Raw genomic sequence first — 12,047 nt, 5'->3', positions numbered from 1 at the left:
TTTTACTTTTTTTTTTTTTTTTTTTTTTTTTTTTTTTAATGCTGACATCATCTTGATGCAGCAAAGAACTTAATTCTCCAAGACAGTTTTGGAATTACAGCTAAGTAGTCTTTTTGGTATACCTGCACTGGTGTATAGAAAAGTGCTAGCAAGGGACCAGTGGCAAGTGACTTCATCCACACTGCTTTTTTAGCTTATACCTTGATTGGTTTGGATCACTACAGCTCAAAGTTTGGGCATGGTACCACTCTTTTATTCTAGCAGCATAGAGAGTCCTCCTTTACTTGTTTTCCTAGTGTCTTGTTTTGATGGAGGAAAAAAGGAATTTGCTTATCTAATATTTAAAACATTATTACTAGAGCTTTATCTAATATGGGTCTCTTAAATACATTTTAATGAGAGGACAAGTTCCATTGGTGTTTGTTCTGCATCAATCCACAATCACATACTGCTTTCAGACTACATCAAATCTGTTGCTGGCCATTGAGTATGACATGTGTCTACCAGCAGAATACTAACACAGTAGATTCTTTACCTCTCAGGCTCCTAAGGTCCTGGTCTTCTCAGTTTAGACTTCTATAATTGGTACATCATTTTGCTGCAATTTGGGGTGTTTGCCTGAACAATTTTTAAAAGGAACAAAAGTTACTCCAAATGAGAAGTCAACAGCAGACAGGGATTTTTTTTTCAGTTGGAGTAGTTGTTACTAGATTGAAGTAAACAGACAGGTACTGTTCTAGCATTCAATACAGTATTTTTTTCACTAAATTAGCAAATAATAATTACTGAGAGTCCTGTTATCCATAATAAAACTGATACCTTAGGACTTCCTGAGTTAAATCTGAAACTCATCACTCCCCCCAGAAACAGGGACACTTCTATTAATTTTCCAGAAAGGGGTGATTGTCTTAATCAACTTTGGCCATGAGGGTAGCATAATCAGCTTTAGCCTGTGTTCTTGTAATTGCTGTTGGTGACTCCTAAGTTGTCCTTTGGCTGTGTGGGAGCTGCAAATCTCACCAGACTCAATGCAGACATGACTATTACAGTACAATTTTCTATCTAGTGTCACTTCCAAATTATTTGTAATGTTAGATTTTACAATACCATAAAATATTCACAGTTAAATTGGTGGGATGGTTTTGTAAAGATCTTTAGATGGTGGATCATTGTGTTCAGGAATTTGGGCTTTAAGAACAAAGACCTGTAGCAAAATAAACCTTAAAACCTGTGTTTTAAAAATGTCACTGATAATCTCTTTCCCACATCTTTCAAGCCTCTGAACCTTAAGGCAAGTATTGGGGGAATGAAATCCCTCCTATTGTCATGGAAGGTTGAGTTTGAGACCCCCAGAGAATCCTGAACTTATATAAGTCCATGGGACCAAGTGAGATGCTTCCAGGGTCCTAAGGAAATTGGTTGATATAGCTGCCAAGCCATTCTTCCATGATAATTGAAAAGTCATGTGTAGTCTCTGGCTGAAAAAAGGAAAATAAAGCCATTTTTAAAAAAAAGTAAGAAGGAGAACCCTGGGAACTACTGGCCTGTTAGTCTCATTTCTGTGCCCAGAAAGATCATGGAACAGATCCTTCTGGACAGAAAATTAGACTATAATGAAAGGATAGTAGGTTTAGATTTGATATTAGGAAGAAATTCTTTACTGTCAGGATGGTGAGGCACTGGAACAGGTTACCCTAAGAAACTGTGGATGCCCCATCCCTGGAAGTATTCAAGGTTAGGTTGGAGGGGGCTTTGAGCAATCTGGTCTAGTGGAAGGTGTTCCTGTCCATGGTGGGGGACTTCAACTCCATAATCTTGGAGGTCTCTTCCAACCCACACCTTTCCATCATTTTATGAAAAATATTGTTACTGTAATTCATTTAGAATACATTGTGTCCCTGGTCCTGTATGGACACCATGAGTTCAAAATAAGCTTTTGAAACCAGGGCAGGCACTGCTACTTTTTTCCTGGAATCTTTACAGAAGAGCACATCGTCTTATATGCATATATTTATGCTCATATTTATATGCTTAATGTAGACATCTTTATAGAAGTCTTTGTGTTAATAAAACTGAGTGTACCTACACTCAATCAAAACTGAATTCTGTTTGAAGTTGACGTGTTTATATTTTTCTATTTTAACAATCATTTGTGACTTCTTGAATGCTTGAGGAAACTCTTCCTCCAGCATTTCTCAATATATGTGACTGACCTTCCCATTACCACACCCTCCAAATGCAGATAATTTGAAACAGCACAATAATGAATTCTGGTATGTTAATAATACAGCACACTGAGCAGATCTGTCAGTTTTTGAAAAACAGTTTGCAATGTTAGGATGGAGTTATGTTGCAAGATAAAGCATTACTGCAGTCTCTTCCCCACTTTCGAGACAATCAACATGTTCATATTTGTTGATTTTTCTCTAGCATATACATACCTTACATTGTTTTCAAATAGCATCTGAACCCTCCTTCTGTACAAAGGAAGCACCATCTAGATCCTTACTGTAATACTGGAGACTCCAGTGAAATAAGGTTTTAGCTTTGTGAGAAACCACTGTTTGCTTTCCACAGTTAAGCTCTCTAAAATTAGCTCAAATCCATTGAACCATGTCTGACTGAAAATAGGGAAATGCTGTAGCTCTTCTTGCTAAAGCTGAAGATATTTAGTTCTCAGGCAGATGAGGTAAGAGGGACCATGGACTCACTGCCTTCAGGTTCATCTGTTTGAATTGACTCTCATTTTGTGAACTTAGTATATGAATCCACCACTTAATTAAAATATGCTTGTACATGCTGACACTGAGTCTTGAGGGGAATGTATATTTAAAATTTGAGCATCATGCGTTTTTTTAAATTTTCATAATTTAATTTTCTCTTTAAATAAATTAGTTTTAAATTGAAAAGGCCTTTACTGCAATATTTTTCCTAGTTTGACTACAGAATGCTTGTAAGCTGCCACCTTGCATATATCTTTATTTTCATGTAAGTAATCTACATTCTAATGCTTAAAGGACTTTCATCTCACTGGAATATCCCAGAAAATATAGTCCTTTAGTTTTGGAACAAAACCAGAGAATTAATATCATTTAGGTAATTGAATTAATGTGGAATTTAAAACTGCGGCATAAAGGCCATGTGCAGGTGCATTTTTCTTTAGCAGTTTCACATTGTTGAGTTTAGGAAAGAACCCATCACAGCTTGAACAGAGGAAAAAATGCCTGGTTCTTTTTGTCCCTGTTAGCTCACAGAAGCTGTTGAAGATGATTGGGCTATTTCATCAGTAGAGGAAGACATTTTATCGATGAAAGATGACAGAGGTCAGAAGGGGATGACAGTTCAGAAAAATGAACCCAATGCTGCATCTGTAGTACATGCATGGGGCCTTCCCAAGAAAAATGCACCAAAGGAGGAAGGTAACACATTCAAAAGTGACTGACCCACCTAGAAGATGATTAAGTACAGTGTATTACACATTGTAATTCAATAGATGGTGTTTTGTAAGAAAAGAAAAAGAAAAAATCTGTGTTTGGTTTCTTGCCCTACCAATATCATGTTTTTATGATATATGATCTATATATAATACATAAACCACACACTCATATACAGAGATGACAAATTAAATTTGAGATTTTTAAACCATAATATTATCAGTCTTCATCTTAAAAATTAATCATCTGAGGTTTTTTTGGTTTTTTTTTTTTTCTTCTCAAATTTAAGGGAGAAGGGAACTCGCTTTGTCTTGGGAATTATAACAACATTTCTGGCTTGTTCGAGATATCTAACTGACTTACCAGCTGAGATAAATATTTGAACTAGTGCTAAAGAAAAAGCCTCAATCTTACATATCATTTATATTGTAGTTTCTAACCCTAACATTTCAGTGTATGTAAAAGTTAAAGCTGTGTCAGTTGCATAAAGATACTTCTGGTTATTTTTGAAGGGAAAGTAAGGTTGACACTGACTGTTTGTACTGTGCTTTATGTTCTGTGAGAGAAACAATCTACATATTATCAACACTTGTCATTTCCTTGCTGGTTGCAGTTTGGGACTTCCTGAAGTCCACAGGTGTTTGCTCACATAGGATGTCATTTTATCTTACAAACAAAGTAAAAATATCCCCAAAAGAGTATTAATAGTTGTTAATTGTTTTGTCTGTTTGTTTTAACAGGCCTTCATGAAGCTGATAATACAAGCACGTTAAAAAGCAGCTTAGTTACTGTGACAGACTGGAGTGATTCTTCAGATATATAATTGTTCCATTCCTAATGGGAGACCCTCCTGGGATTCAAAATGCAGGTGAAAACATCAAGTGTTTCCCAGTAACTTCTCTCATTGGTCCTGTAATAACAAGGAATACTGTTTACAGAGCTCTTGTGTCTTTCAGTCTGACTCTGAAAAAGAATATTGAAATATGCATTACTGGCCATGTCTGTTTGGAAACCAAGTAATTCTTCTCTCTCTTTGTGGCAGTCTAACCCCAGCCAAGCCCCACTCAGCCACTCACTCACTCTCTCACCTGTGGAACTGGGGAGAGACTTGGAAGAGTAAAAGTGAGAAAACTCGTGGGTGGAGATCAAGGCAGTTCAGTAGGGAGAGCAAAAGCCACACAAGCAAGCAAAGCAAAACAAGGAATTCCTTCACTGCTCCCCATGGGCAGACAGGTGTTCAGCCATCCCTGGAAGGCAGGGCCCCATCACGTGTAATGGGGACTTGGGAAGATAAACCACTCCAAGTGTCTTCCTCTTCCTCCTTCTTCCCCCACTGTACATATTGAGCATGATGTCACATGGTCTGGAATGTCCCTTTGGTCAGTTTGAGTCACCTGCCCCACCTGTGTCCCCTCCAAACCTCCTGTGCACCCCGTTTCCTCACCGATGTGGTGGTATGATAAACAGAAAAGGCTCTGTGCAAGCCCTACTCAGCAATACCAAAAACATCTCTATTATCAACTCTGTGTCCAGCACAAATCCAAGACACAGCCCCATACCAGCCACGGTGAAGTAGATTACCTCTACCCCAGCCAAAACCAGCACACTCATGAGTTCAGTGGTGAAGATCTCTTTCATTTCTCTGAGGTGAAGGTTTTGCCTCTAATGTTTACATTAAAGATTGAAACTGGTCTTGCAAGAAAGCCTGTTAAGCAATGAACAGAATATACTGCAGAGTATTACTTTATACAATTTTTAATGCATATTTTCTTGTATTTTATCATGAACTTTATATAAAATTGTCAACATTATAAAGAAAATACGTCCATGTATTAAACTATCAAGTTTCTACCATGGTTTGCAATAAATACCAAATGAAAAGAAAAAGGCCTCAGCTCTAAATCTAATCATCATTAAATGCCTTCTATATGGGGAAGTTGGTTTGTTGGGTTGTTTTGTTTTTTTTTTTGTATTGGAGTTGAGTCTTTGTTAGTATAAAAGGACAACAACTGGAAAAAAATTACAATGCCAAGCCACAATAAGGAAAGCACTGACCTGCCATTGCAGAAGTACTTGACATTTGTAGTTTGTCATATTGGCTGCCTTCTTAAAATAACAAAGTAGTATTTCTACTCAAATGAAGTACAAAAATAACATAAAACAAAAAGAACCTTGATTTTGTAGTTCTAATGTAATTTAGATAATATCAGATACAAAACTTTTTCTATACTATGCCATTATTAAATAGGACTGTTCATTTTCAATATTTACAATGTTGTCCCAAAATAACCAATTTTTATTGAAACTCCACAGGTCCATCAGTTCAAACTTCACGAGAAACCTGAGTTCATGTCTGATTTTAGGGACTCAGCCTAGAAAGCATTTTGTGGTCATTTGTAATCTCTGTTCTTATTTATTGACTTGTACTACCTCAAAATTCATCACCTTTCCATGGACAGACAAAGAAAAAACACTAGCTGAATTTTTGAACTGCAATATGCCAATACGATGTGTGTGATGCCATTCCCATAAGCAGCTGACATGACAACTGAATTAGTAAATACCTCATTTATTTTTTTTTTTCAAGAATGCAACATCAGCTCATGATTTCCAGGTACAAACTTTACAATACCAACATCAATCTTAAAATATTATATAATAAAATTTACATCAATATGTAAAAAGCTGCAAGTTAATATTTGTAAAAGTCATTAGTGGTAAGTACATGGGGGTTGGGGTGGGGGGGAATCACTCTGAATGAAACGTACAAAATCACGTTTAAAAACGCTTTGAGTCTTCCAAGAGTGCAACTAAACATAAGCATTCTTGTCAAAGTGCTTGGGTGGGCTTTTGTCAGGGACACTGTTGTGGACCTTTGTACGAGAAGACATCACAGATGTGGCTCCATTATAGGCATACCCCCTCCTGAAGAGAAAAAAACAACCATTTACAGCTCGTCCCACACACAGGTGACATCTCTGCATCCAGGCATTCTAGTAATAAAGCTAGAAGAAATGAATGGGAATGTACCTGCAAATTTCAGGGGAAGGGGAATGTTCCTACTTTGTGTGGTCCCATTCTAGTTAAACATTGCCACTCCAGCTGTCTTTACCCTTTTCTGTAACACATATCCCTCATTCACAGCTAAGTAAATTAGGGCCTAATATGAAATAATTTAAATTGTGGCAGATCCTAGGTTAATAGTTACTCCCTACAGCTTTTGCTCTTTGTTGTCACCCCTCTTCAGCTGCTGGAGGTCCCACTGCCACCACTGTTTGATTTTGATCTGATAATTTGAGATTAAAGAAACTTGTCTATTCACACCTATAAAGCCACCTGACCACTTTTCCTACATCAGCAAATGCACTGTTTTGTAGCTGCAGTAAATTTATGAAATATATATATATATCTCACAAGTATTTGTTCTGAGTCAATAGCTTTTATTATTTTTATTAACAGTGGACAGAGCATTATTCTTAAATCCCCTTATTTTCTTTTGTCCACACAATCTTTTTCAGAATCTCATTACAAAGTGTTTTGGAAGACTAATCAAACTGCATATATATAGCAACTAAAAATGCAGAGGAATTGATTTCTTTCAGTAAGTACAACTTGTGTTTTACCTTGCAGAATTACTGTTTTCAGATATTGAGAAGCAGAATATAATGCCACCAATTATGCAGAGTGAAGCTCCAGCCCATCCAATGAACAAAGCTGCTCCTAATTCATACCTACAAGAAGTTCAATAAATGTATTTAACAAAAGAGAACATGGATATAACTAGGTTATTTCCAGAATAAAATAACTAAATATAATATTTGTCTTTAATAACTTTCCACTGGCACATAAATTATTCACCACAAAATCAGCAGCTCTGCCATTCACCCATGTTCTTTTCATTATTTCCCTCTGACTCGGGAGGCAAACTCTGTCCCTGCAGTACACTTGGGCAATGCTTCTCTCCCTGCTCAGTCAGGGTTAGGGGTTAGGGTTAGGCCTGGCCTTTGTGCATCTCCTCCTGGATTGCTTTACTCTGGGGTTACATCATTCTTTGGCCTGTTTATAGCAACAGCTCCTCCATTTCAGTTTTGTTCCTTTTGGCTCCCAAACCAAATTGGACTGGGGTGTTTACTGGCTAGAGACTACAAATTCTGCTTACAACTGTCATTAAGTTTTCCTCTGGCTCTCAGGATCTGTCTGACTCCATCGTTCATCATCCACACACCAGGCTCCTTAAAACATGAGGGTTTGTACCTTAGCATAATATGCATATGCAATATACATGCACATATGTGCTATGTATGCATATACATGCACAGGTGTGTCTGGTATAAGCAGTTGCACACACAGCTGCATGTTCCAGCATCTTTCTCCTTCTCTAGTGCCTCTGGCTGGATTCTATGTGGAAGAAACTGCTCCCAAGCACACCCATGGGCAGACCTCCCAGTCACCAGCAATGATCCTCTCTGCTGCCTGGGCTAGCCACAAACTCTTTGCTGCCAGGAACTGCTCCATTTGTCTCTGAGAGGAGACAGTGGTGCTTTAGGAGCATTATCCCTCAAGGTTCACGTTTCTAAAGCAACAGTAGAAAATGAAGGCAAAGAAGGGCATTGGGATTTTCTTTCCCCCAGTGCCGAAGCTTCAAGACAAGCAGCAAACCATGGGTCCTTGTCTGCTCCATTCCCCAGCTCTTTACCTGAGTACCACTCTTAAAGCACTTTTAGGATGACCTGCATTAGGCTGCAGTCCAACAGTCTCCAGAGTCTCCTAGTTCTCCCCTTTAGAACACACTTGTGTGTCTCTTGCTCTTTCTCTGCTGCAGTTCCCCCTTAAGGAGACCTTTATCTCCTCCAGACTTCTGGGATTCTGCATGGAAACACGAGTCCCTGTTCCCTCCACACTCAGCCACAGCTATCAGCCAGGAGTCTGGGCTGTTCAAGCAGCTACTAAATTGATTTGTAGTCAACTGAGGTGAAGCAGCCAAATAAAACAGCCTGCCTGTGCAACTGCAACACTGTGTAGTTGCACTTCTCAGCTACTTCTGAACATTTCCATGTGCACAGGCTCTAATACCACAGTACCAAAATATCTAACTGAAAATACTTGTCAGCTGTTCTGAAAACCCTGTATCTTTACAAAATGGCACTGCAGAAACACTCAAGGAGAGTCCAGTGAGGTGTTAGAAGACCCCAGACCATAAATCATCACTGGACCAAGAGGCACATGCAAGATTCATGAAGAGCACATGAGGATCAGGTGCACAGACTGTAAGGGCACAAAGACCCAGGGATTTCTTTGTTCAGGCTGCCTCTCTGGAGTCACCAAGCTCAAGCTGAAATAAACTGACTCTGCCTCAGAACCCTTCCTCAACACCAGTATGGGGCTTATGGACCCAACCTTCAATTTAAACTGCTGGGAACCATAGCTCCTTCCACTTTGGAAAACTCTCTACCCAGTCCTGTTTCATTTCAAAATCTGCCAAACCTGTAAGATTTTCATTCTACTTATGCTCACATTTCCAACTACCTTTCTACAGTTTTCACATGACCCAAGGAGATTTCTGGTTCTCCAAGGACAGGGGGTTCTCTGATTAGAAGCAGAGATCCACATCAGAGCTCATCACCTAAAATCCCATTATAGTCAACATGCAAGAAATACACACAAAGTGCACTTCTAAAAGACTTTCAAGGCACCTCTTTCATTGCTGTGTAACAGCAGATCAAAGGGACTAGCTCAGATGTGAGGTAATCCCCTCCTGGGGATCCCTCCATCCCTAGGGACTGCCAGAGCACACCTAAGGTACGAGGACCAGGATTAGGCTCCCCACAGAAGCTGATGCAGATCACCAGTGCTGGAGAATAGAGCTGGACCAAAATCCAGGAAGGCTGTTGTAGTAACAACTTATTTGGCAAGATCATTTGCCTAAAAAGTGGGAAACACAAGTTTCCATGATTTTATCTAACAACACAAAATGTTTGACCAGAGGCTAAGGGATTTAACATTTGTTAACATTTGTTACTATACCATGATTAATGGTATTAATTAAATTAAATACCATGATTATACCAGATTGCCTGTATGGCCCTTCTTAGGTGACTGCCACATTGTCAGGTGAAAGAGTTGCAGAGTTGTCCTGATTGGTCTTTCTCCACATCTTCAGAGAAAACAACCTTTGTGATTTATACTGGTAGTTAGGAGGAAAACTCAAGATTTTCAATTGCATATCAATGTCTATATGGGAAGTTAGCCAGTTAATTTGGATAAACAACCCCATTTATCAATAAGAATGATCATGGCTATGTGAGTTCAAGGGACAAGAATGATAAAGACTATAAGAGCTGGGGTTTTTTCAATTAAAAATAGTAAAGGAGGCTGGAGGAAAATCCTGATGTGACATGAGTGCTGAACATCTCATGTCATTTGTTTCCCACTAACAGTATCTCAAGCCAGTCTTTGACACTGCCAGAATAACTTTGAGAGAAATGTGCAGTAAAAGGCAAAAGGTTGAAACTCTCTCTCAATGAAGAGACAATCCCAAATTTTCACAATATACCAGCAAACATACTCAATGCACCTGCAATGCATAACAAAGTAAGGGTTCTGATGCCTAGAAAGATGGGAACAAAATGGAAATTTTACATTGGTTGAGAGAGGAAGGAGCTGAATGCCACTATTAGCTCAGTCAGATGCAAGGTCACTGCACAAGCTATGAGCATTTTGCACAGCTCAAATTAAAATTTCAGGATTTCCTCTCTGCCTTTATCTTTGCAGTCATGATTATGTCTGCCCACAGCTAAGCTATGCTAGTTGTCCACAAAAAAAGGTAATCTCTGGAAAGGATGTTCTACTACTATTATTTCAATATTTAAACTGGATTTCTCATTTTTTCAGAGTAAAATTCCACCATGAGGTCTGCCTGTTCTTTTGCAGCAGACAAGGGTAGTAATACAGTGTAGGAAAAGGACTTCTGGCAACAACCATGGTATTTTTCACTAAGAACAGTAAGCCTGCTGAATAATTAACTTCTGTCTATATAGCAAGGCTCCATTTTCTTCAAAGAACCTCACGTCTTTCTTTTGGAGGCCTTTCAATCCAGTCTTCATTGCATCAAATAAGCAGAAACTATAGGGGAATTATGGAGAAAACTAACACAAGAATGTATGGAGTAAACTAATACTGTTTCAGGACAGGAAAAGCAGTGTCAACCCTACTGCAAATGTAGATCCCTTTAGTGTTATTTATCCAGACTATTTTTTTTCTGTGAAATTGAAACAAAGATTCAGGGTTCCTTACTAATCTCTTACTTGGGTCTCAGGGGAATGTATACCCAATGTTTGACATATCTTGGAATCACTGCCAAGAAAACTTTAAAATCCTCATCTTTAAAAAGAGTTTACATCATGTATAAAGGAGAAACAGGAAAGTCCATGATGCTATAGCAACATGATGCTAATAGCCAACATTTTCAGACTTGGTAGTTAAGATGTCAATCCAAAATCCAAGAGTTGTTTTGTGGATTGCTGCTTTTGCAGGTCTTGAGAATTTGCAGTTTTAAAGGGAATCTTTAGAGATGCTCCTTATCTCTGGTATGGATCCTAAAATTCTATAAATACTCTCTTAAATTTAATTACAAGTACAGGCAAAGCATTTATGTTGGTGCTTATAAGGTCGTGGGTTTTACAAGGTTTATGATCCAAATTTCAGCCACCTGGATTTGAAAATCTGTCAGCAAAATTCCACCAAGCCTGCAGAAACCTCTCAGGAGGAATCAAGATTGCACAGTGCTCGACACCTTTATGAAAGCCACCATCTGTCAAAGGCTCAAGGAAATACTTTTCTCCTTTCCCTACTGAATCCTTTTGCTGCACCTCTGGCATCCAGGCAGGCTTCACTCCCAATTAACCCCAGTTGCCCTGCCAGCCCACAGCAGAGCTGGGCACATGGATTGCAGAGCAATCACTGGGCAGCAAAGTGTTCGTTCACTGAATTTCAGCACCTGGTTGCTCCAGTTAGAAATTGTGATTAAGTAAAACTGCAGCCCACTCTCCTCCTCTGCCCAAGGGGAGTAGCAGCTGCTCTCTGTCTAACAGGCTCTGGTGCACAGTAGGAAATGTAAGATCTACTTTTTTGAAAGATTTATGGGTATAGGAAAGTACTTACTTTTGTGCAACAAAAGAAGGGTCAAAGAACTCAGACGTAATCCTGTTTGCATACAGGGAACAACTAGTCATAGAGCACAACCCTGAAAAGCATAAGACAAACCATTCAGTGGAGCTGGCAGCAGAGCTTTGGGCCTGACCCTGAAGTCAACGAAGTCTTGTTCATGGGTTTCTGTGGAAAAGAAGCTGCTCTGGTATGACTTCCAATATTCAAACTGATAGAAATAAAGTATATTTACCAGACAGTATGAAACTCAGTCCAGCTAAACAAGCAATTTTTGCTTTAGTCTGATCGGAGCCTCCAACTTTTGTACATTTCATCCCAACCAGTCCAAAAATAGCACCGAAGAAGCCCAGGCAGACAGCGGAGATCATCAATCCTCTGCAGGCTTGGATGTAACCTGTGAGAGAAAGAGGAAGGCTAATATGAGAACTCAACCATTACAAGTTTTGC

The 12,047-nt window shown here is 39.0% G+C and overlaps 2 protein-coding genes across 4 annotated transcripts in view; one reads left to right on the top strand and one right to left on the bottom strand.

Moving 5' to 3' along the window:
- DZIP1 (DAZ interacting zinc finger protein 1) overlaps nt 1–5,629 on the top strand; it is a 39,763-nt gene extending 34,134 nt beyond the window's left edge. Inside the window, exons 19-20 of one of the 2 annotated variants that reach the window (XM_056498186.1) lie at nt 3,248–3,419; nt 4,175–5,629. In XM_056498186.1, coding sequence (XP_056354161.1) covers nt 3,248–3,419; nt 4,175–4,257 — 255 coding nt within the window. In that variant the 3' untranslated portion in view covers nt 4,258–5,629. The remainder of the gene's footprint in view (nt 1–3,247; nt 3,420–4,174) is intronic. The other variant, XM_056498197.1, reaches the window with a different exon arrangement.
- A 340-nt stretch (nt 5,630–5,969) lies between these two features.
- CLDN10 (claudin 10) overlaps nt 5,970–12,047 on the bottom strand; it is a 51,941-nt gene continuing 45,863 nt past the window's right edge. Inside the window, exons 2-5 of one of the 2 annotated variants that reach the window (XM_056498217.1) lie at nt 11,833–11,994; nt 11,595–11,676; nt 7,058–7,165; nt 5,970–6,359 (exon numbers count right to left, since the gene is read on the bottom strand). In XM_056498217.1, the coding sequence (XP_056354192.1) occupies nt 6,245–6,359; nt 7,058–7,165; nt 11,595–11,676; nt 11,833–11,994 (467 nt within the window). In that variant the 3' untranslated portion in view covers nt 5,970–6,244. The remainder of the gene's footprint in view (nt 6,360–7,057; nt 7,166–11,594; nt 11,677–11,832; nt 11,995–12,047) is intronic. The other variant, XM_056498208.1, reaches the window with a different exon arrangement.

Source organism: Oenanthe melanoleuca, chromosome 1, assembly GCF_029582105.1.
Source record: "Oenanthe melanoleuca isolate GR-GAL-2019-014 chromosome 1, OMel1.0, whole genome shotgun sequence".
In the NCBI taxonomy this organism is placed as follows: Eukaryota; Metazoa; Chordata; class Aves; order Passeriformes; family Muscicapidae; genus Oenanthe; species Oenanthe melanoleuca.
Note: the sequence above shows the minus strand (reverse complement) of the source record. Positions and strands in the feature narration are given on the sequence as shown.